The sequence below is a fragment of the Solea senegalensis genome, linkage group LG5 (assembly GCF_019176455.1).
Source record: "Solea senegalensis isolate Sse05_10M linkage group LG5, IFAPA_SoseM_1, whole genome shotgun sequence".
Taxonomy (NCBI): Eukaryota; Metazoa; Chordata; class Actinopteri; order Pleuronectiformes; family Soleidae; genus Solea; species Solea senegalensis.
This window is the reverse complement of record NC_058025.1, coordinates 12,611,982-12,637,295: the sequence shown is the minus strand read 5'-3', so window position 1 is coordinate 12,637,295 and position 25,314 is coordinate 12,611,982. Positions and strand designations below refer to the sequence as shown.

Genomic DNA, 25,314 nt, shown 5'->3' with positions numbered 1-25,314 from the left:
GCTTCATGTGCAGGGGCGCACACTCACTCACACTCGTCTAATTCTCCACACACACACACACACACACACACACACAAAGACAGCTGGCTGTGTGAGCCAGAAAATTGTTTCTCCCACGGTGACCCTGAGCAACTCATTAGCAAAAGTATGTGTGTGTGTGTGTGTGTGTATGTTTCTCAGGATAGACATGCCCCCCCCCCCATCATTCTATTCCTTTGTCTCACTGTCTCTCGCTCACTCTTTCCTCCGGTTCTGACTGACAAATCAAAGCCATGCTGGGCCTGTCAGAGCAGAGCAGAGCAGAGCAGAGCACGATCAAATTTCTCTACAGTCACCATGGAGTGTCTTACTTTTAGACTGGAGACAAAGTTTCTTCCCGTTGTTTCAGTTAAGGGTGTGCCTGTAACGTTTGGTGTGTTGTGGTCTGTTCGTGCGCCGTCACGGCAACTCTCCTCCAGCTTTCTTTTAAAATCAGCATTTGAATAAATGAATCATAGCGCTCCATTCATTTTAATGTGCAGAACTGACTTTGTTTGTAAAGCTAAATCAAATGAATTATCTGAACTGCCGACTATTCTTGGGCATTTATATAACTTTATATCAGTGGGTTTTGCTTAATATAAGCGGCACATATTCACTTCTCCTCTTTCCTCTCCTACTCTTTCCCTCCTTTCTTTATTTTAACGTGATGGTCAGAGAAATATTTAGTGTTCGCTCAGCTAGCAATCTTTATTCAGGATGGCCCACGGCAGCATGGCAAAGTCAATGATCAAAAATATGCCATTAAGATTGAATGGATTTTCTATGTTCCAACTTCCCCTGTAATTAAATCCCTAACGGCTAAATGAACTACTGGCCAACAATTAAAAACTGATGCCATAACACAGCTAGGAAGTCGCACTGACGAGACTGTGAAAGAAGCACACACGTTGTAAATGAATGCGCTGTAAATGCTCTTACACCTGAAGGTCTGACACTATCTTACAAATACTGGGAAGCACACAGGTATCTGTGGATTAAATCTCTCCGTCTATCGCTGCATGTCTTTCACACAATCTCTGTAATTTCCTGCTCTCACCTACCTCAATTTTCTCATTAGGAACGCGTGCATGAGTTTTATCTGACTATTTTTAACCATGTTTACCACATTACCGCCTCAAATGCCGACAGTAAAGCCACCCAACAGAATTTTGCACAAGATAAATATTGTAGTTTATTGTGTACGTAAGCAACACGTTAAAGAAATAGTACACTTTTTTTCAATTCCCTCTATGGAGCTGGGTGTGTGTATGGGTGGGTGTGTGTTAGCAGAAATGCAAGTGCCTTTTCAATAAGTGTTCATGCTTGTGTTTGATGAAGAGACATACATTGACTAATATTGATGCTGCAGCTACTACGCACACACCCACACACAACACCACCCAGAGCCTCCTCTACCTCCTCCTTCTCCTCTTCCTCTGTGTGGCGTGGCAATCATTAAAATGATTTATTTAACTATTGGCCCAGGGCTGAGAGATTAGTGTGACAGGCCTATTTTATAATTCATTCCACCACTGCCAGGGGAAGTGCAATTCAGGCAGATGACACACATAGAGAAAGAGAGAGCTTTGAGCCTCATAGCTTCTCCACAGATCAAAAACAAAAAAACAAAAAAACAAACTAAACCCTAAACTGGAGATGGATGCACAACCCTCTCTTTCTGCAGATTAAAAGGGGGGTAAGGTTGTCTAGTCTGGAGTAGAGAAGTGGAGAATGGAGAAGGGGAATTAATTTATCTTCAAATCCATATCAACCATGGACAGATAGATGGAGAGGCTCTGGGCCAGTAGCCGAGACTTTGGGGGGTTGTAAAGTGGGTGTTATCTCTGTGTGTTTGTTGTTTTATAGTGTGTGTTCCTTGTATTTGTAGCTTTGAGAGGACCAAAAATCATATACACGGGAAAGTGAGGACATCTTTAAAGGGTTTTTTTGTGGGTTAGGACCTGGTTATAGGTTAGGATTAGGCATTATGTCTGTTATGTCCTCACTTTGAATGCTGTGCAAACCTGTGTGTGTGTGTGTGAGTGTGGAAGTACATACATATACAACACAAGGGTGCACACCAGCACAGATGCTGTTTCTGTGACCCTGGATCTCTAAAAGAGGGAGAATCACAGTGGGGGCACAGCCACAGGGGAGAGAGAAAGGGAAAGAAAGAGCTGGGCTCTCTGGAACAACTTCAAAATATCTATTCTTGTCTTTCTGTGTGGATCTGACTGTTTTGATCTGGCAGCTGCAAGGTGTGTTTGTGTTAGTGTGTGTGTGTGTGTGTGCATGTGTGTGAGAGAAAGAAGGAGAGTAATAATAAGATGGACGTCAGTGTAGGTGTGGGCGCTGTGCGTAACAGAGACTTTGCCGCAGGCCAGTCACATCTGTTTATCATTCCTAAAAAGACATGAGTGAGGAGGACAATAGTATACTATTGTAGTATTACTCAGCCATCAGTGAAGTGTGATTATATTATTACGCTGTGTGATTAAGAGGCCAGCAGTAAAAATGTGTGTGCATGTACTGTACGTCTGTGTTTGTTTATATTCCCTTTTTTTATTATTATTTAGTGTCTTTGACTGTGCAAAGACATCTCTGCCTAAAAACTGCATATACTTGGTGGAAGATACTTCACGGTAGTTGGCAGAAATGTATCTGATCTATGCGGATTCCAAGCAGGCCAGTTTAGTCTCTGTTGACTCGTCCCATTTAATGTGCTTTTCTTTAACATCAAGGCCTCAAACTACCAACCAGCCAGATCCATCCAATTAGCAAAGCAAAGGTCAGGGCTAATCGATGCAACTGCACAGGATATGATGAGGACGGGGGCGAAGAAAGGAGAGACGGCCTAATCAGCAGGTTTCTAATTCTCCTTTATTCTAAAAATCAAAGAGGCTGGATGACAAAGTACTAAAAGGAGGGAAATTTACCAACTCCACTTAAATGTTTCATTACCTTCATAACTGGAAGGAAAGTCTATCAAAGGGAAAAAAGGGAATGAAATTAATTCAGTTAAAACCCCTCAGCCATTAATAACCCCACTTTATACAGGTGGGAGGAGTTTTCATTCACTTTAGAGGAAAAGATTCATTGAATAGATGAAGAGGTGTGTCTCAGATTTAAGAGTCTGGGTAGATGAAATGCAGCTGCTGCCTTTTTTTATCCCTTAATCGTCACTACGCTCTACTGTATGTGGGATACTTACCATTTAGCGCCACAAAGGTATCTGGAAGAAGAAGCAAAGAAATGAGGAGTGATGTGTTATTGCATGTCGTAAAACGCTTTAACATAATCAGACGCCATGACTTTTGAAGTAATTCTCAATCGACCGGCCGCTCAATACTCCCCTAACTTTTAATCAGCTGTGATCTATAAAGGTCGAAACACCATAGGTTTCTTTCACTCGACTAATTCACTGCCTTCATTTACTCTGTGTAAATATTTGACATTGAGATGAAATGAACGCAAATGTCAAACTGTTTTGAAGATTATCTTACAAACAGAGCAGCACATCAGAATATCAACAGGCAATCATATTTGATAAATCCAAACAGGTATTTTAGACTATAGAAGATTTAATATACATCCACCTTATGTGCATCCACTGTGTAACAGATAAAAAGAAACCTTTCAAAGCTTTTGAGAATGAGTCGAGAGCCCTGTCTTGTTTTGTGCCTCTAAACGATCTCAGTGATGACTCACAAGTAACATCCTGTGTGATGGTGAATGTTTGGGTTTTGATAGCAATGTACAAGAAGAAACTCAGTCTATGCTTAGTGGGACACAACACTCTATTGACCAGGGGACCAGAGAAACAGCGGGAGGAGGACAGAGGAGGCTGAGCCGAAAGGCACAGATGGAGGGAAGAGGCTGAAAGGGAGGATTGTGAGGGCGGAACAGACGGGGGAGAAAGAGGTGACAACAGTGCAGAAAGACACGAAGGGCCGAGTGATGAGTGAGACTAAGTTAACAGAGAACAGAGGAATGGTAGGGGGTGGGAGTATGGAAGAGAGGAGGAAAGATAAGAGTGAAGAGGGCCTGCTTACTTTGGCAGTCTCCCAGGCCATCTGTGTTACCATGTTCCACGTCCTGCTCAAAGGCTGATCTGCGGGGAACAGAGACATCATGGTCAACAGTGGAAAACACGGCAGGCTGTGCAGGCTCACCACACCTAATACAGCACCAGCGCTTTAGAAAAGCGACTCCATAACCAGCTTCACTCACAGCATACCCTGTGCTTTCAAAATATGTCTGGTGCAGAGATGCAGCCCGAGACTGGAGAAAAATCAAAGCACACCTATCAGTCGCCTTGGAGGCTTAAAACCAGTGGTTATGAAAAACATTGAAAGGCTAGGAAAGTTCAGCACACTGCCAATAGTGTGGATGCAAATAGATGTGTCTACTATTCACTCTGCTGTGGTTTGACTTTCTTGGCATTTATTTGCTTTATTGCCGAGGTTTAGATTGAAATAAGTCCTTATACGAAGAGAGTGAAGAGGAATCTGTTCAAAAGTAACACCTACCAGCAACCTCTTAAGCAACTTGAAAACTCCAGGGCTGCATTTTAGTCTGATGACGCAGAAACTGAGGTGTTTGAAAACGGTGACCCGTATTTACTTCCTGATTGGTTGTCTCAACTATTAGCTCTGAGCGACAAGCCGCTAACGCTTACTCACACTTTGGCTTTCACCTTGCCATTGCTCTTGTTCTTAATTCTTCTCATAAGAAGTGCTTTCTGGCACTAAGCAACAATCTCCACTGCAGATTACGTCTTCACTTTCATGTGAAAATGTTGTTTTCAAAGTATAGATGCAGCCTAAGCTTTAAGTCGTGGCAACAGTGTTATGTAACTCTTGGAGAAGAAGCATATCATTTCCCAGAAGTATTCCTTTAGGGGGGAAAAAAATATACAAAAACATTCTGATTTTTTTCTTTATCAGAGCATCACTTCTTCTTTACCAGCTGACATGATCTAAGTTTAGCAGAGATATGAGGCTGTAGACAGAGCAGTGAGGGGTAACCATGCTTGAGGGCCATCATATGACACAGTGGGAGACAATTTCAGAGACACTACTCTCTCGTGCAACCTGCATCGCGACCTGTTTTCTTCCCGAAAGACCACCATGCAGACAGTAAGGAGATCTGTGAAACAGAGCGGACTAACTGTCAACCAGGATCAGAGTCACGCATGACAGCTTTTCACAGTCCTCCTCGGCTCTTCTCTCACTGCCACTCCTCCTCCTCCTGTCTGTCCACCCGCCTCTCATCTTGCTCACCCTTCACTGGTCACAATTATACCATGAAAAAAGAGTAACTTTCCAAAAACAGCATCAACCCCGCCCCCAGCCTTTATCCCCTGTTCGGAGTTGAAAGTGTGAACCTGACAGTAAGGACAAGTACAGGAGACTTTAGGAAGAAAAAAACAACCTGCCTTGAAGTCAATGGCACTGTTTCATGTTCGTTTACTGATCATCTTTGCCTTTAGAACCTTAATTGGAACAACAATTGTGTATTTTACCCTCTTGATAACCATTTCCCTTCAATAACAAACGCACAAAACTCCAGCGACATCCCCCAATCCTTTCTGTGGGTACATTCAATCTGCTTATCAGATTTGCTTATCATACACAGACACCATCACAAAGCATAATTAGACCAGTGGAAGCACAAACACTGTCACCACCTCGTCCCGCCCTGTCATGACATGTTTGGCACCAGGTTGGCAAACATTAGCACACATTGGCAACCTTGAGGTCGTGGCGTACGAACTGTGCTGTAACAAATGCAGTGTCTGGCCTTTACGTGGCCCGTGTGGAAGTGAACGTTCTCTCACTTCCTGTGCCATAGCAGCTGCATGTGTTTCAATGTAATACTACAGACAGTATTTATGCACAGGGGCAAGATACCACTGCAAGCACATGATGCATATTTAACTCGGATTCAAGCTGTACATAACTGGAGACATCCTGTGCAAAACATTTTATATAATCTTGTATCAAGTGTGATTATTATGTGGCACGCGTGGTTGCACAGAGAGTACTCGATTGCTGAGATACAGGGCAGGCCTAATACACTTAATTATTCATATCTGAAGTGAATGGGCAACCTGGGACTTAATACACTGTGCATACTGTGTAACGTAAAGTAGGTTTGCTTAACATTTCCTCAAAGTCATTTCGATTCATGCCTTTGATTTACAAAGGTATACCTGCAGTAAACTTTAATAAACAGAGGCTGACTGGGTCATAAATCTGTATACGTGTAGATTTTTTTAAGACCTGGCTGTAACATTGAATTACTAAATGCAAAATAAAAAATACTGTAAATGTGATCGGCTGTCGTCACTGAAACGCAGCCATGTACCAACAACAGAATAATCCACAATCATTTTCATGAACAGGGGGCGAATGGAGATCATATTGGAGGAGAGCAGAGTGCAAGCTGTTTATAGACAGTAGGTATAAGAGGCATAACTCCACATGGGAAAGCTGGCACGCTAACACTGGGGCCAGATGGAAGAAGAAAGGAGGGGTGGCATGGCATGAAAGAGCGAGATAATATGTTTGAGGAAAGAAAGAAAAAAAAGAAACATGGACAAAAATAGACAGAGAGGGACTATATGCAACGAAGAAGATAGACAGGGAGCTGCTTAGACAGACATATAAACAAGGACAGACAAGGAATCCTTGCCTCATTAAGTAAAAAAACCCTTTTCCAGGGCTACTTCTGGAGCACTGGAAAATTGTTTTGACTGACAGACAAGGGCTCCTTAAAGAAGACTTTGTTTTAATATACAAGAGAAAATGGGGGTATTGAAAGAGACATTTCTCCTGTGCAGGGACGTGTTTTTCCTGCATAAACCACTTTTTTTTATTTAACACCCAATTGGCTCTGAGTCTCCCCTCCCTCGTTTCATCCCTCCGTCTGTTCAGCCTGGCAAATGCCTTGAATCACTCACCACAGACCGATAGATTCAACAAGGCCTAATCCCCACCCCCACCCCTCACTTAATATAAAAAAATATTATACAGTGAAGTTATCTGCCACCTTTAATAGCTCAGTCCCAAATTGGACAGCCCACTGCTTCAGATTTGCGTAGTAATAATGGGTTGGACCGCATGTTTGTTTTTATTATGCATGTTGCATATGGGTATATCTGTTCCTTGTTATGCCAAACCAACCATTTTGCAGCAAGGGGATCAAATGTATTCATCATCAAACAGCCACTGCGGCACTCGTCCTTTTGTCATGACTTCATCGGCCAAATGTTTTTTCCCACCACAGAACTCCATATGCTGTTTGTTCAGAAAGCATAATCTGGCTCTGTGTCGTAACTACAGCCACAAATTATAGTTACCGAGACCACTGAGCTTTACCCAGCTCTGTTTCCCTAACCCCGAGCCTGGGGCTAACAACACTTTCCTTCCATTCATCCTTCCAATAGCCCTTTTCAGCTGAGGGAAATTGCACTTACTCACCATAAAATTAGAAACATCACAGACACGATAATTTGAGAAAGGACTGCCACCAGGCAAGGAAAAAAGGTGAGATACCGTTCTATAGAGCTTGCACTCTTGCAAACCACATGTGTCACAGGGTTTTGATATTGCACTATTATAATGACTATTCACATCTAACCTGCACAATGTTTCACATTGTTGTGCTGTAGCTGTAATGGAAGTGCATTCATTATTAATGCAGATCTCACATTAAATTCAACTCAATGCAAAGATACAGTTAAAAAGACTATTAACTTCATGGCTGCCATTGCATTGGTGAAACCAGTTGGAAACCAAAATGTTTGTAGAATTCATCCAAAATGAATCCATGGTCCAGAAGTGATCTTAACTGCTGAATGCTTTCTGCTTTCAATAAAGCATAACCTTTAGCTTTCCACTGCACTGAACAGCAATTTAAGCATTTTTACATCAAACTGCTCCTTCGTATTTCTTTTATCAAAAAATATTACCCTCCAAGCCCATCCAGGCACTGAAAACTCATGTTCACTTAATCTTGTCTATGCATAAAATGAGCAGAACATTTTTTTCACCTTTCATTTCAAGGTTACGACAGAATGTTTCCTCTTCGGGTTTACTTACTTTGTGCCGACCACCTGACTGCAGGCTCCTTGTGACACCCAACCACAGTATGGGTCTCTGGAGGCTATGCAGGACCTGGGAAGAGGAGCACACATCCTCAGCCATCATCATAGTACTATTCCCCCTCTCTCAGAGGGGATCAGACTTGTTTGCCAGTCTCAGTGGAAATATTTTTCTTTCTAACACAAGCATCAAACATACTTCTTGCATCTTCCGTGTCTTTCGCAGCGAGACAGAGGCACTTTAACCACACAGGAGGTGAAAGCGACCCACAGAGCGTGACTTTTGCTGTCGATCTGCATGCCAAGGATGCGTTTGTCCTCCACACCATCTATACTGCATCTAAGGGAGCAAGAGAGGAAGGCAGAGAAGAGATTTATCCATTGTTCTTTAACAGTTTTGTTGTCCACAGACTGTGTCTACTGACATGAAGGGGAAGGGGGAAAAAAAAGGCAGAGAATAACATTAAGATGTGGCAGTTAGATACTGTAGGGTCAAGGAAAACAGAGATAATACAGGACTTGAGGACATAGGGTCAGGAAGAGTGGGGGGGAAAGAAGAGATAAAGGAAGGGGTGATATCGTCACAACAGATAAACAGACATATGGGCACTGTGAGCAGTCAGCAATAACACTGCGCTTAACTGTAAAACCCCACGAACACAAACTCATCCCCCACCATTCTTCCATTCCTCCATCCCTGCTAGTTGTCTCTGTCTCCTCGCCCCATAGGAGTGCACGCTAATCCCTTTGGGCGTGTCAAGCATCTCTCTATCCCTTCTCTCCATCCAGTCATCTCTCCATTCCACCATTCTGCTCCTGGGACTTAAGCTGCCCTTTGCAGTGCTCTGGTCCCGCATTAATGCTCTCAATTAGGGCTTAGAGTCCATCTATACTGGTAAATGCACGGCACTCGGGCCTGTGCTGATCCTGCCAGCCGGCCAGAAAGGCAGGCAGAATCACTTACTGTACAGCACACAACTAAAGCCAGATGGCCAGTAGCCGACGAATGCTCAGCCTCAGCCATGCGCAGAGAAGGAGCAAGAGAGACAGGCAATGGGCGAAAAAGAGACTCCATGAGGGGAGAGCAGGGTCTGCTCTTTGACCCCTTCATATGTCTCATCACATGGCTGCAGCATGTTGGATAACAAACAGTAACCTCCTGTCGAGTCCTCGCTCTCCTTCCCTTCTTCTTGGTTGTCCGCCACAATAATATATTTTCCTTGCTGCCTCTTTCCATCTCTCCTCTCTGGTCATGTCCTCTCGTCTAACCTGCTACTCCCCCCCCCCACCCCCAATCCTCTGTTTGTACTGCTATTTGTTCCTCCTCGTCCATTACCGCTCAACTAAATATTTGCTTGAACAGGGCCACAGTGTGGCAGATTTTCCCTGATCCTCTACTTTTCCAAGTACATGTCCGGCTCGCACACATGCCCGTGTATAAACGCACGCTCCACACATGCGCCGACAGCAATGTTGTGCATTAGCGAAAGATCACAGGCTGGCTCGGCGACAATCGCAGACCTCTGTGTGTGAGTCTGTGTGTGTTTTTCCTTTAATCATCCAATGATTCTGGAGGAGCTGGTCTCCACTGTGGTTGGGAACCACAGCACTGCTCTATCCAGAGCTTTAAGGTCTGTGTCTTTAATTTAGTGGCTGTGGTTGGACAAAGTGTAACCTGATAAAACGCTTTTAAATGATAGAGTAGCCATCTGGTTGGCTGGCTTCACTATATAGCTTGGGTCAGGGGAACTGACTGGTATTGATGGAGCTGGTGGGTTGGTGGGTTGGTGGGTTGGCCGAGTTGGGGAGATGGTTGGAAACATGCAAAAATCACTCACTCACATATGCGCACATGCAACGACTGAGTTTGTAGCAACTGTAACCATGTGTTTTTCTCTTTCCCTCCATCTCTTTCACACATGCATACGTACACCCACAGCTACATACTTGTCAGGGTTGTAGACGTTGAGCTCCTCCAGGAACAGGCTGTCATTGAGGAAGCCGTTGTTAATCGTGGCCAAGAACTTGAGGATGATGCCTTTCTCAGATCCAAGGAAGACCACTGTGTAATTCTTGTGGGGCCCTGCCTCATTGTCCACTACGATTCGTGTCAGACGATATCTGCATGCAACAAAAACAGACTCAAGTAAAATGAAGCCACCAATCAATCATACAAGTCCAGCAGAGGAAAATGTTACCAGAGCAGAGAACACCAGCAAGGTTTGCTGTAAATGTTTTGATCCCAACTCTTTCTACTAAACCACATCTGCATTTCCATAGAAGTTTGAGACTTAGACTCCTACCAGTCAGTGAGCTTTATACCTTTAAGTCAGGTGATCTATCAATAAACAAGGACACATTTTTAAGAAATTCCCTTTAAGGTTTACAAGGTTTACTTCAACTAAGTGATTTCATTGCATCACATCTATCCCTCAATCAGATCCAGGGCCTAAAAGCTCTTACAGTAATCAAAATGTTATGGGCTCATTGATGTGTACTGCAACAATTGTATTCAATATTTTTTTATGATTGTTTATTTTAGATGGTGTTATTTAAAATTTAAGGCTGAGGGTCCACTTTCAGATTTGTTTTCGGTGTAAAAATGAGGACAATAGTGAATATCAAAAACCCACAAGGTCACACACTCTTACCATAGCTGCCTTCTGTTTTCTTTAAATATATTTTACCAAAGCTCTCATGGCTTTATCCAATCAACAGTGACAGTCTGAAGGTCAAATGTGGTTTTGATCCATTCGAGCATAACACAAGCTCTAAGCACTGTGTCAAAGTAATTTGATCTGAGAGAAATAACACAATGTGAAGGACCAAGACATCCACTGTCTTTCATATTCAGTTTAATTTAAAAAAAAAAATCTCAAGAGGAGGATTCTTCACAGAATCTCTCTCTTTCATTTCACTCACTGTGCACAGCCAGCTGAGGACCTTGCCACAGCACAGCAAATCGCAGGACAGGATAACTGTTTCAATTTTGCTGGAAAGGCTCTTTTTGGATATTGGCGAGTCCTCTGCAGGGAGTTATGAGCTTTAAATCCTATTACTGCCTTTGTTTTCCACATGATTTTAGCTCAGGAATAGCACTTTGCATCAAGATTCACCGGGCGTTTTTTGAGCTTATGTAATGCTTTTAAAGACTCCTTCTGAATAAAATAAAACAAAATAGGTGATTATGGAAAGACAAGAACCATTTATTATATGACCATGATATAGAGCACTGATGAAGAGAGAGAGAGAGAGAGAGTGGAGGAGCAGAAATAACCTTGATGGAAGTTGTTCATATTCTGACTAAGCCTGTGCAGTATCTAGGTCAAACCTCAGCAAAGTGGAAGCAAGATATGATACGACGCAAATAATTTGTAAGGCTTTGGAGGAATTCTCTATGTATCTTATCTTTAAAGGGGTATTACCACCACTGGGGGCTTGCAAACAGTATGGCCAGGGCCCCTAACCTTAAATCATAAGCAACTCAAATGTACATACTTTTCACAAAATGCTCTGTCAGCTAGTTTTGCCCTGCCCATGGGATTGTGCTGTCGCATTCCCTGAGAGCCTCGCTCCAATGTCTGAGCGTAGTGCAGCTAAAGGCCAGGCAGACCTTTATGATCAAACGATATCAACCACAGTGCAGTGGCTTTTGGGGAATTGGTTCACCTCCACATAATCAAAAGAAAAGGCAACTACAGAACAAAAAAACCCATTTTACTCCAATTTTCTGTCATTAAAATATCCTCAGGGGCATTTAAACAATCAATTACCAACAGAGAAACCATCATTGTCATAATAAAAGCTTAAAAGACGGCATTTCAAATAGTTAACAATACTATATAAACTATACATATGTATATATATATATATATATATATATATATATGTATATATATATATATATATATATATATATATATATATATATATATATACATATATATACGGTTACTATAGTATAGTATGGTAGTGTATATCAGTGATTCTTCTACTACAATAAAAATAGGTCATCGGCTTGCTTGTGGTGGAGAACTCTTGTGTTTTAATGAGCAGCATTTCATGGCGGTGCTGAAGAGCCTCATAGACCCTAATGATGACCTTTGGAATGTGTAATATTTACCGAACCATGGTCTTGAGGAACCAGGGCCTGTTAGCGATGGAGGGCACGGCCTCGTCCATCAGAGGATGCATCTTGATGAAGTTGAGCGTGTCGTCTGGGAACTCATTGGATACCTTGAACCTCTCCATGGATGGAGAACCAGCACAGTTGCCAGGTCTGCAAATATGGAGGAGGAGCAAGAAGGTGATGAGGAGGGACGATGGAAGAGAGGGAGAGAGAGAGAGAGAGAGAAAAAGACTATGATTAGAAGCAGAAAAGAAGCACAACAGAAAAACTGCTGCATTGACTGCGGTGTGGTAATGAGCAATTTGTCACAACAAGAGCTGCAATAAAATACAGAAAGTTTTACTTCCCTAAAATCAATGACTGTAGCTTTAAATTACTAAACTCTCATGACAAGGGGCTTTGGTTCAGAGCCGAGAACATAAGATGCCTTCTTTTCTCAGGACCTGGGGTAAAGCACTGAGACGTTCTCTCTATCTGATCCTTTTACAGGGAGTTGTTGAGCGGCTTGTAAAAAAAGAAGCCGCTTTTGATAGCATATCCTCTTTGCAGGCATGTCACCTCTGAGAGCTTGTAAAACCCCTTTACCTCGCAGTGATACATCGTCACACCACATAATCCACGGCAGGTCCTAGAAATATTAGCTAGCTGGCAGTAAGAAAATCTGAAATAAATGTATTTGACCTCTCCACTTCATCTGAAATAAAAAAATGTTCACGCGAAAAATACATTTGGAGAGTTTAACTCGACTTCTGCGATCTATGAAAACACAAAAGAGGAAAGACAGAAACTGTCGGTGGTAAAAAAAAAACATTTTCTATTAGCTGTCGCTGCATTTGTGTCTGTGGCCATATGGGGAGCAGAGCGGAAACAGACATCTCTTCAACATGAAAATCTGTACATGACGCCGCATGAGAGTGTAACACATGGAGGAACAGTCTGCTGCAGGGCTAGACCTAGGTGGCTTTGTTACAACTCTCCGTCTGTTTGCCTGCAGATAAAAGGTCTGAACACACCAGAGGATGCAAATGAAATCAGTCGCATCAATCACTGCAGAAACACTGCCACGTTCAACTGTTACATTCAACGGCTGAACTTGTTGAACATAAACAAGTAATTACACAGTAATTGAGGGAAGCAGCCACTGTCACACATGCGGTACGGGCTCGTTCACACAGTGCATGAAGAGAAGTCTCTGGTGGTGAGACCCCACTTCCTCAGCCTTATGGTTAGGCACACACACACACACACATAGACAAGGACAAGAGAGAAGCACTCGGTGCACTAATTATCAAATGATAGATGGGAGATTGATCAGGCTGGTGCATTTGCGGAATTAGCCAGCCATCTGTAAAATGATGTCATGCTTCATTTGTTGATATTGAGCCCTTCTTTGACACAGCCGCGTGTGGAGGAGAGGTGAGGTAAAAGGTTGGTGTTATGACTGTGAAGAAAAGAAGGTGGTATATGCGTGATGTGTGTCAAACAGTATGTGGGTGACATGAAAAAAGGGAAAATGTTGCAAATTCACCAAGTCTTAATGAGGGCTGTGGTTCCCAAACTAGGGGGGGGGGCCTGACAGATGACACATGCAAATGACAAATGGACACATTTTGTGAAAGAGGTGGCAGGTGAGGCAATTTTTGTCTTTGTTACCCTGCCTCCTCAAAAAGGAAAACTAAATAATTGACCTGACAAGTGCAATTAAGAGCTCACACAAATAGGCTCCTAAATTCAATTCATTCAGTCCGTTCTGACTCGTCTCACTCTCTCTCTTTCTCTGATTAATGCCGTAACACACACGCACACGCACACGCGCGCACACACTCAACATAAACAAGATAGTGCTGTCTTTGTGAACGGAAAAGGTTTACTTTAGTGTGTGTCTGTCTATGTGGGTGTTGTGTGTGTGTGTGTTTGTTGTACCTTGGCTTGGGAACCTTGTCTTCAGGAAAAGGTGTCCAGGTGGAGTCTGAGGATTTCTGCTCTTTGAAACGTCCAGTGAACGTGTTGGCCACCTCAGCCATGTCGTAGGCACACACAGCTGAACCTGGAATACTGTCACACAAAAAAAGCCTCACAGGAACAATCCCCTCGATGGAACATATTAAAGAAACACCTTGCCGGTTCTGGACTATCACCAAAATACATCAAACACCTACTGCATGATATCAATCACACTGGTGCCCACTCATATGTGCCATGCTCTGTTTATTTTCTTATGGGAACATAATGAACATTGTCCTATTGAAGAAGACCTGAAACTAGCGACTGGGACCATTACCACCTCAGGAAAATGTTTACTGACATTATAAATCCCATTGACTTCGATTCAAACTGAATTATTTTTTGCAACTGACAGTTTTCCCAACCCGGAGGCTGACTGCTACTTCCATTACACTTCACAATGTTCACTTTTCAAACCAGAATACTACATCCATTTCTAGATACAGCCTATGGGTTAAATCGTTCAGTAATGGCTTGTTTTAGCTTTTCCACTCAGGCTTGCCATATTAAATCAAGTATTGTAATTCCTGTAATGGCTACTGTACTTGAGCCTGTCAAACCTCATGAGGACACACATCTCTCTGACGCTGCATGGGTTTCCCCAAATGCTTCAAGGCATCAAAGTTCACTGTTAGGCAAGAAATATGGAAAAACAGTGCTATTTATTAGTGCTATTCGGAGGGGAAAACACCCCGTTGCGATAGCAGTGGAGCCACTGGCTTCTTTCTGTCAATGCATAGCACATTACTGAGTCACTTTTCTAATTCTTTCTGCATGGGATCTCAGAAATGAAAACTCTGAATTGTTTATTCTCTTACAGACTGTCTATGAAAGAGAAATGTGTGTTTCCCTCTCTCAGCTGTCTGGATTTTCGGACTGTTGCATCATGGGTTAAACTCATCATGTAGACAATGTGGAGGCCGCTTACACAAGGGCAGTATTATAAAGTACAAGGTCAGGGAGTTGTTAATTCTTGGCTTAGCTACTAAATTACATGACGTTGGACAATCATATGTCTGTTTATAGCGGGCCGCTAACAAGGCGGATACATGCTGATGGTGAGTGAGTGAGTGAGTGGCCTAGTTAACAGAAGACTGTGCCAGGCAGGAGCCTCGAGGAACAAGTGAACGACACAAACCCTGAGTGCTGCCTACAGCCTGAATGTGCTCCCGCTAATTTTACCCCCTGCCTATGAAATGGAAAATGAATACCAAGATCAAAACCAGCGGTTATAGAAATTTTCAGTGGCACTGCTTCATTGGGCTTAAATGTCCATTAACCATGCTCAATTGCACTGTCACAAGCAATTGTCTTATCTGCTAAAAAGCAGCCATAAAAATGGAAAGTTACAATATGTGGGAGCTATCAGCCAGGCTCTATGACTTTGTGGTAATTTTCAATTTAGATAAAAACTCCCATAGCGTATGCATATGAAAGCAGTTCTGGAGTATGAATTGAAATAAAATGCAACACCTGCATGCCAAGGGGCCAAAAACAAGCTGTTAAGACAGAATATGTAAATACTGACCCAGTAGTCTCAGGAATTACATCAGTGGCATGTGCTACTATCAACGTTTAGATATCATCATCATCATCATCATCATCATCATCATATTAAGTCATCATTTTGATGAAATAATAAAGGGAATGAGCAAAAATTGTTGAGATAAATGTACTCATATGCACTCGAGAGAAGATGCCCACAGTAAACCAGTGCCACATTTAGTTTTCTCTACTGTCGGTGTACCTGTTGTAAGGTGTGGAGAAAGTTGCCATGACAACGTCCCTTCCATGGATGTGGATGACATCTGTCACAGCCTGCAGGATGTTGAAGTAGAAGTGGGAGTCACCGGGGATGGAGCAATTGAGACGAGACTTGAGGAAGGAGGTCCACTGCTTCTCCAAGACGCGGGGCGAGCCGCCTCGGTCGTTCTTACAAACTCTGGCAACCCGAGGAAACACCACCTGAGCAAGAGACACACACACTTACAATGAGTTTTAACATCCACAGTGACTTGCATTACACATCACACCTGCAGTCTCACAGGCAGATGTACATGCATTTGTAAACTTGTGTGACTTTGGATGAGTTAAGCTTGTGACTTATGGCATAATTAGTGCACAACACTGCCTTCTAACCACAATGTGTGGGCAGTAGAAGACGTTTATCCGCCTTCACCCAAATTACAGAAAGTTACCTTTTCTCTCCACAAGTTTCCCATATGCAATCAAACATACATTTTTCAACTCCATTCATTGTTACCAAATATACAGCAGTCCATCATAAGGTGACATTTGCTCAAAACTCTAAATAATAAGTTCAAAACTGATGCCGCAGAACCACAGATAGAAGATGTTTTATGCAATTAACTTTCTTGTTAAAACTCTGAGCATCTTGAACACCCATGACAAATTCAATCTCAAAGCGAGCTCTTTGAACTTGATTCCCTGAGGTTCTCACTTACAGAAATCCACCACAGAGTCTTAATCCAATGTTTTATCACTCGATAGAAAATTAAAGACACAGAGAAGTAAATTGATGTGCCTGATATGTCGTTAAAGAGTCAGCACCTGGCAACAAAAAATATAGAGCCTCCAGCTTCAAAAAGGAGCCGGTGCCGTAATTACAACTGTGCTGTAAGCTCATGTCGGCAGTGTTGTAATTAGTTGTTGTCACACTATACTTAACAGCAATAAATCTAACCCTGACCTGAAATTGCAACCCAGAGTAAACAGTGTGAATGGGAGCTAACATGCATTTAAACCAGCTTTCCATACACACGCCCACAGACAGCCACACACGCACCCTCACCCATGCATACACTATGAACCTCCACCTTCCTGATCGCACACACACACGTTTGTGCAGCTATTCTTGTTAGGACACTATGTTCACTTTGACAGTGAATTGCTTACCCTAACCTTAACTAGCAATTCAAATCTTACCTCTAACATGAGGTCAAGTAAAATGTAGGACCAGGTTTTGGTCTCCATGAAGGCTTCTGGTCCTAACAAGGTTAGTGTTTATACCAAAAAAGATCCATCTAAGACATTCTGGCTTGAGCCTGTTCAACTGAGAGATTGTGAAGCAGTGAGAGTCTTGTAAAGGTATTATACTGAGTGGGTGAGACTGTCACATTGACTGTGGAATTATTTTAGCTCTACATATTACAGTTCAGTGTATCATTTCCTGCTGGCTGCAGATAACTGCGAGGTTTATCGAAATAAATGGGGCAAATGCACACGCATTCGTCACTAAAAATGACTCACAATGAAATATGTAATGTTTGTAGATGCATTTGTGTGATTAAATGTAGCAATTTACATTTTATAAACATAACCAATGTAGCAAAACCAACATCCAACCTAAAGCAAGCACATCCAGCATAGATAACTATTTACAGAGTAGTGGAAGGCCATTTGAGGGTATTATAATAATAGAGACATCATTCTCTAAATGTTAAATTGCTCTCTGTTCTCTGCTCTCTCCGTTCTACCACTACGTGTATAATTATACTGACATTGCTTTCAAAATATTCTGACTGAGAGGCCGATCTGCATTCATGCTCTGTGTAACACGTGTGTCACTTCTGGTAGCAAACCCATTATTTCCCTGTCTTATTATTACCTCCTCTCTATTCTCATCTCTTTTTGTCCTTTCTTTTTTATATTGAGATATTCTTTTCACCCGTTAATGTCCTTCTACCTGGCTAAATGAAAGGATTAATAGAAAAAAAAAAATGTCTCGGTCTCATTCATTTCTCAGAGACACTCAGGAATTCCTCTTGGGAAACATTGAGACGACTGCACAAAGAGGAGCATTGCCAAATGGATGCGGACGTGCTATTCAATTTATATGTTTAGACATAAAAATGAGAACTCCAGACACCCACAAGTTTTTGCCTTTCAAATCTATTTTAGGATCTGCATCCTGTCCAATGTTTATCTGTTACTGAAAAATGGTTTGGCTACTTTACAGCCCCTGAAAGTCTCCTTCCAGTTATGTGATACACCCACATCCTGTTAGTTTCCTCAGGCACTTCCTGATTTTCTTTGTAAATAGGAAGTCACCTCTGATTAGAGTTCAAACAATAGCAGAAGAATTGAGCCGATGCTTACCTTTCCCATTGTGTTGTACTCCATAGCAATTTCCCGAAAGAAGAAGTAGATGAAGTCGCCATAATCAACTGCCTGGACAAAGTAAGGCTCTGCAGGGGACGAGAAATGGAATAAAATGTGAGTCAAAATGACGCTTTGTCTTGACAAAACAGTTTTGACGCCATATTTCACTGTAAACAGCCACAATATCTGTCATATTATGCAGGAAAGCACTGCCTGTGAGCCTTGAGTGTCTCTATATATCATCCATCTTATGTGCAAAACAATTTGCATGCAGGAAAAGAGGGATCTCTCTATTGAGTTTTGACAGGCTGGACTTGTGCTTGTTTTTCCCTGGGGCAGAGCAATTTCCTGGCTACATCAACTGTATCAGGACAGGTTGGCAAAATGACTGTGTCAAACAGAGCGTGTAGCATTAGCATAAGTGCTCTCGCTCCTCATACCTAGATTTATACACCGAGGTGTGAGAACACATAGCGCATAAATTAAGAGCAACACAAATATATGGTCAGACCTGCAAATTTCAAAAGCCGGCTTTGTTTTCCAACTTGACAGTCAGCTTTGTGGTTTCCAACAACAGGGACTTTGTGTGTCCCACGCTCACCTTTCAGCCATTTGGAGTCGTGTTTGACAGTGCGCAGAGTCGGGCTGTCTCCTAGGCTACGATAGATGACCGCATCGATCGCTAGGAAGTCTGTTACAGTGGCCGAGTACAGCTTGCCATCTGGAAATGGGAACACAGAGATGGAAAGAGCAATAAAGGGGGTACGGTGGCGATGAAGAGGAGAGGAGAAGAATGAAGACAGAGCCATAAATGAAGAGAGAAAAATGAAGAGAGTGGCGTTAAGTCAACGGAGAAACACATAAAGCCACTCAGAGCTTCTTGCAATCTGTGGCTACATAAACTAAACATGTTTTAAATTGCTTGTACCTGGAAAATGAGAGAAGAGCTTCTCTGATGGACAACAACAGGCTTTACACACTTAAACACGTCACACGTGTGTAATTGCTCACTCTCTCACTGTGGCTCTGCACTCACGCTGTGTCTTAGAGAACCACAGAAACCCACGGTCACACACGTACTGTGTACGTACACACACACATGCTTGGCGAACACAATCCACCACCAGCGTGACCTCAGCCTGCCTCGGCTAAAAACCACAGTGGAAACTCAAACTACATAATTGAAAGGACAGCAGTCAGAGGAACCCTCTTGATTACTCAGTGCCTCCAGCTCCGTCCAGGCAGCTCTGCTACACATTTACTGGTCAAGCTTTGCGTTTCCGTTCAGGGACAGCTCATCAATACTGCCATGAATCGCTTCACAGCAGTACGAAATGGAAGTGAACGTCTTTAGCAGCCTGTGGCCGCGTCGCACCAGAGGAGTCTCACCCTGCCATTGCAACGCTGACTCATTACGGTCCCATCCGTTTGTGACTTACGTTTGATCTCACGAAAATGAACGAGAGATAAAGCGAATGACAGAAAACTATATAAAAAGCAAGAAACAGACGATGGCTGGGTTTTTTTGTTTTTTTTTTCTGTTACCACAAGTGCTTTCATAAGCAGTAAATTCTTAAACCCAGAGCAAACACGGCTCAGATTTTTATGATCTGCTCTATTGCATGTAACACAGACTGTCTTTTGTTTCCGACATGTTGTCGGAGCACCGCCATTAAAATAAACCACAGGGTATTAAGAACAATATTAAATGCAACTCAAAAAGACAAATTCAAACTTGTTCCAACATTTAATAAGTGCACATCAGAGAAAATTAGGATTAATGTTTTGGTCTCGTGGCAGTCAGTGAGTAAGAGTATCGCACATTTCATATTTTAAAGAGGGGCTTTACTATAACTAAGTCAGGAAGCAGTAAAGTATCATGATCATAAAGGTAATCATAAAAATAATTGCCAGTTTGACATGCATCAATGTGTTAGGTCTTACCAGCAAAGAGGGCAACATTGGCATGCTTAGCATCATATGGACAGCGCGCCATTCCGCTGATCTCCTCTCCGAGAGCCTCCAAGGTGTCCATCTAGGGTCACAAAGGAGGGGAGCAGGTCAACAGACAGTCAAGATAAAATCATGTGCTTGAAAAGAAATGTTCCCAGTTGGAGGTAAAGATCTCGGAGAGGTTAATGAGAAATGTTCTCATGTGTCAAAACAGTGCATTCTGAGGCCACTGCTAAAAGAGTGGTAATACATGGTGTGAGTCAAAATCAATAGCCACAGCAAGTCGTGACACGCAGCTAAGTAGCGTGTCCGTCTAACGCTGACCTAAACATTTTCCACAGCAACATGTATCACAGTGTGAGTGGATGTGGTTTGCTTTTCCCTTGCCATCTTTTATCCTCTAACTGCACTGGTGTTAAAGAAGATTTTTAACAACCCTCAGGACAGCTCTTTAACCCATTTAGTGTGGAGCTTTCCTGTGCCCTGATTTTTGAAGTCTGTACTTTGGCTGTGAAAGGGAAATAAATGGGCAGAGGAGGAAAAAAGGGGTGAGTGCATGGCCCTAAGCAGGGAATGTAAGAAGTTTTTACTCAAGCATTGAAGCTTTTAAATGGTGGATCATACATTAGTCATTATTTTATACTTTGCAGCCTCAACTTTGGAGCTGTTCCTTGAGTGAGACTTGTTCTTTGATTTTATTTAGTTCTGGAAAGATCCTACATTTCACCAAAGTTTGTTTTATTTAAACTTTGACATTGAGTGGATTACTGGACCCATTTCCATGAGCTATTTTAAGGCTTTATCCACTGTTTATGACCTCTTTAAATTCAGTTTTGCTTGTTTCAATGATCACTATGGCCATGGGTAGCCTTGTTTTCCCCGGGATGCTACAGGATGTTGTCTTACAGTGTCTGCACACAAAATCAAGAGAAGTACAAGTCTGCGCTGGCCAGAGACTGAGGTCAGGAAAGATTACTGAACACACTGTTGGCCTGTGGAGTTCACAATACATAGTCATTTATCTTGTTTATCTCTGTTTCTATCTTCCACCAAATCTCCTTCCTCACTTTCTCCTATTCTCTTGACAGAGATGGGCACAGCTTGCCAAGGCTGCAAACTGCTTATGCCGCCCTTTCTGGTCTCTAAACAGGTCATTTTGTTTTCTATTCCTGTCTCGGCGGAAACGGTTATCATCTGCCCACTAAAAAGGTCACACACACTGCGGCGCAATGCTGGAAAAGCCTGCCAGAGAAATTGTTGAGGCTGATTTGGCAGAGAAAATTACATGTGACCTTTTACAACAAACACGGAACCACCGGCAGCAGCACATTTCTTGATTTCACATTCCCTCTGTTTCTGTTGCTTCAAAAATTATAGCTGGATAATGGACAGAGGTAAGCAGGTTGGCCAATATATATTGTTATCAGACAGGGGAGACTGTAATTATAGATTAGGCTAAGTTAATAACAGAGGATGTGAGGAGCTGAAGGTCAGGTGCATCCACTGAATCACAGCGTTTGGGTGGAGAGAGGGCGAATGGGGGCGAATCAGTTAAGCTTGAGACGTCAGCAATAGCAGCTTCTAAAGTACGTCAGCTCCCCAACACAAACACTCCCTCCTCTGACAAATCAAAAAACACTCTGATATCTCTCGCCACAGCAGTTACATTCACTCCTTCATTTGATTTCACTAAGGCAGTGGCCTCTGTCGACTGGGCCGGGCTGACTGTTAGTGATCTATTCCTGCCGTTTGAACAGAGGAAGACACTCCCACTCCGATGGCAGATATACGGTCCAATTATCATGTGTAGAGAAACACCAGCACTCGATTGCTTGTTGTTATCCTTGTCTATAGCAATATTCAGTTCAGTTAAGAAGGCGGCAAAAGCAATTCATAAAACTGCCTAAATGAATCCCTTTTCTTTTTGTTGTTAATTACCACAAAGAAATTTGATGTTTAAACAGCCAGATGGATTTGTTTACCTTGTTACCAGGCAAACCACATCACGCTGTCACCTCCACTAGCTGCACAAAAACAAAGACGTGCTTCAGCTTTGGAGAAACACAATTTAGGGAAATGAGGAAGGACCAGTGGTGCTGACAGCACTGTTCACTGTGGATCCACTATAGTAAATGTACAGTAACCTTGGCTCAGGGTGCAGTGTATCAAGATGAATTAATTACTTCAGCACCTCGTCTCTGTTTTCCACGGGCTATATGCTAATTAATTAGACAAACACAATGTAGATCCACAACGTGCCCACCAGGATGTTATAATTGGTTAACTGTCAGCTTCACTACCGAGGGTGAGGGACACATTCTACCTGTGTGTCTTCTTATGAGGACACATTTATGGGCTTTACTCACCATTTCTGACAGAGTTATGAAAATGACTGAGGACAAACTGAATAAACTGAGAATTTACTCGAAATTTTGCAGACTCAATAATCTAAACAATCTGTCCGAACACTGCGCTAAAGATCATAAAGATCACAGAGGAGGGGGGAAAAAATGCACCTTTCTTTTAGTCATCGTTGGATTCTAAGCTATAGATATTTAGCAGACGAGTTAAGTCTCTTCTTTCTATTTCCACCTGCAGGACCAGTTTCATCTATAAAGGTAAAGAGCACAAGTTCACACCTGAGCAAGAGATGGTTGTGTAAACCAAACAAACCAAACAAGGACAGATCTCTGTGGGAGATTAATAGCTACGGCCCATTTCTCTGCAACCTGTTTCGGAGCCCTCGGAGGATGAACTCTCTCCCTGACCACCTTTTAGACACTAGAAACAAGACTCTTTGCAGCTGTTGACAGAAACTGGGGAGGGGTGCGAGGATCTCATTCATCTGAACCTTCAGTTCCTGAAATGACTGATCTTTTGTCTTGAACATTGTGAGCAAACTTTTCGCTGCGAACTGAATCAAACATGTATAAAAAAAAAAAAAGAAGACATAAACATTGATGAAAATAATTCCACATTCATACACTTGGCACGTATAACATTTCCCAGAACACCTTTGTCCATCCAAATCGAGGGCACATCACCTGGGACCGACTCCCCACTGACTCCCCCCACATCGCCCGGCAACAGGCGATGAAACTGACTCCAGTCATATATCAGCCTGGCTGGATGGGGTGTTTATTATTATAGCACAGCAAGGGACTGACAAAGGGAGAAAGCAACAGAGGGAAAGATGGCTGTGCAATGGAGGGGAGAGGAATGGAGGCTGGCAGGAGAGGAGGAGAGAAGGAGAGCGGATAAAGAGTTGAGTGCTGCCAAGGTGTCTCTCCTCTTTGTATGCATGTATCTGTGTGCATGTGTACATGTATACCAAGTATGGACACAAGTAACAAATGTGAAGGAAGGACAACGAGGAGCTAACGACGACAGGAAGAAAAGTGGGGTTATGCTGGCTTGAGCAGGTGCCCTCCCTGCCTCCCAGCTCTCTCTCTACTCCCCCTCCCCCTGCCCCTGTGCACCCACCAACTTGCCCTCACAGCGCTGTTGATTAATGTGGGATGAGGCTGGCCCCGAAACAGAGGCTCTTTTCTCTGCTGTCGCACTGGGGAGATGGAGAGGCAAACTGTGGCCAAGGTGGATTTAACTACAAACACATACGCAAACACACACACACACACACACACAGATACACTTTTGACCAAGCAGAGTGGAAGAGCCCAGCACACCATCAAAGGCCTGGTTTCAGCCCAGAGAGTCTGCCAGCCTGCTGGCAACACAGTGTGTCTGTGTGTGTGTGTGTGTGTGTGTGTGTGTGTGTGTGTGTGTGTGTGTGTGTGTGTGTGTGTGTGTGTGTAATGACTTTGTAAAATGTGTGTGTTGCATGTCAGTATGTTTGCACAGTTGTCAGTGTTTGTATGGGTTCATGCACACTTCTGTTCCCTACATGTGTCAGGGCATTTAATGTGAATTTGCATATTAATGTCCAAGTGATTAGTGATACTTTTTTTTGAAGGGAAAAAAAAACAACAACACATTTACAAAGGTTTCAATGTGTTCCTCTTTGGTCAGGCTTTCTAATCAGAATATATTAATGGTAAATTGATTTGATAATTCCCATTTTAAAAGGCTGTTTTAGATGTTTTTAACTGGACAGGGCAAATTTTAACCGCAAAAAAATATTTTAGTAAAAACATATAGTTTTGCTCCTAACGATTTTTTTTCCCCGTGTTTCTGTGTACACTTTGCCAAGCTACTCTGTGTTTTTACAAGGCTTCCCTTTACTTGCCCTTAACACTACCAATATCGGCGCAGGAACCTTGAAACCATAACCGGAGCAGCTATAAAAGCTACCCACGCCTGATAAATGCAGAGACATAAATTCCACTTTCCCTGCAGGAAGAGTGTGTGAATTGAAAGACATCCACTCTGCAAGCTTAGCATGCTGAATGACAAGGGCAACAGAGCGTAGATGTCTTGTTTTTCCTGGTAAACAGGTCCAGTGAACCACAGCAGAAGGGGGTTTCCCTGCAGGCCGCGAGATAACATCTGTGTGTGCTGTGACCATCACATCACAGCCCAACAACCCAAACAACCTCCTTCAGGACAGCTGAACCCCTTTCAAGTCCTTCTCTTTATTCTCCTGTCTTTCTACGCAGACTGTCTGATGTTTTTTTTATATATATATCTGATTTCTCTAAAAGAGAGCTCCATCATGATCCATCGCGATTAAGATTTTTTCTTTCTCTCTCTGTCTCTTTTTGGGGGCGTGGCTACACCTGGGGACTGGTCTGCTGAAGAACACACCTGCAAGCAATCACTCAATCACCTTTCCTGCATTTAAGCCTGGGAGTTTTTGCATTCACTATGGTGTTACGCGAGACAGTTTTATTCACGGTGAGTGTTGCTTGGCTTCTCACTCCTTCCACGAGACTCTTCCTCTCCATCAGTTAAGCCAGCTATTATCATCTTGCCAACAACTCATTTCTCACTGGTTGCAATCAATCTTTTGAACTTGCTG

The 25,314-nt window shown here is 42.7% G+C and overlaps 1 protein-coding gene across 3 annotated transcripts in view; it reads right to left on the bottom strand.

The window, feature by feature from the left end:
- Positions 1 to 25,314, bottom strand: part of sema6a (sema domain, transmembrane domain (TM), and cytoplasmic domain, (semaphorin) 6A) — a 100,696-nt gene that overhangs the window by 14,766 nt on the left and 60,616 nt on the right. For 2 of the 3 annotated variants that reach the window (XM_044026788.1, XM_044026789.1), the window contains exons 7-17: positions 20,328 to 20,418; positions 18,985 to 19,104; positions 18,381 to 18,469; positions 16,009 to 16,226; positions 14,181 to 14,312; positions 12,252 to 12,407; positions 10,076 to 10,249; positions 8,328 to 8,468; positions 8,127 to 8,201; positions 4,074 to 4,132; positions 3,233 to 3,253 (exon numbers count right to left, since the gene is read on the bottom strand). In XM_044026788.1, the coding sequence (XP_043882723.1) occupies positions 3,233 to 3,253; positions 4,074 to 4,132; positions 8,127 to 8,201; positions 8,328 to 8,468; positions 10,076 to 10,249; positions 12,252 to 12,407; positions 14,181 to 14,312; positions 16,009 to 16,226; positions 18,381 to 18,469; positions 18,985 to 19,104; positions 20,328 to 20,418 (1,276 nt within the window). Of the gene's footprint in view, positions 1 to 2,982; positions 3,004 to 3,232; positions 3,254 to 4,073; positions 4,133 to 8,126; positions 8,202 to 8,327; positions 8,469 to 10,075; positions 10,250 to 12,251; positions 12,408 to 14,180; positions 14,313 to 16,008; positions 16,227 to 18,380; positions 18,470 to 18,984; positions 19,105 to 20,327; positions 20,419 to 25,314 lie in introns of all 3 variants that reach the window. The other variant, XM_044026787.1, reaches the window with a different exon arrangement.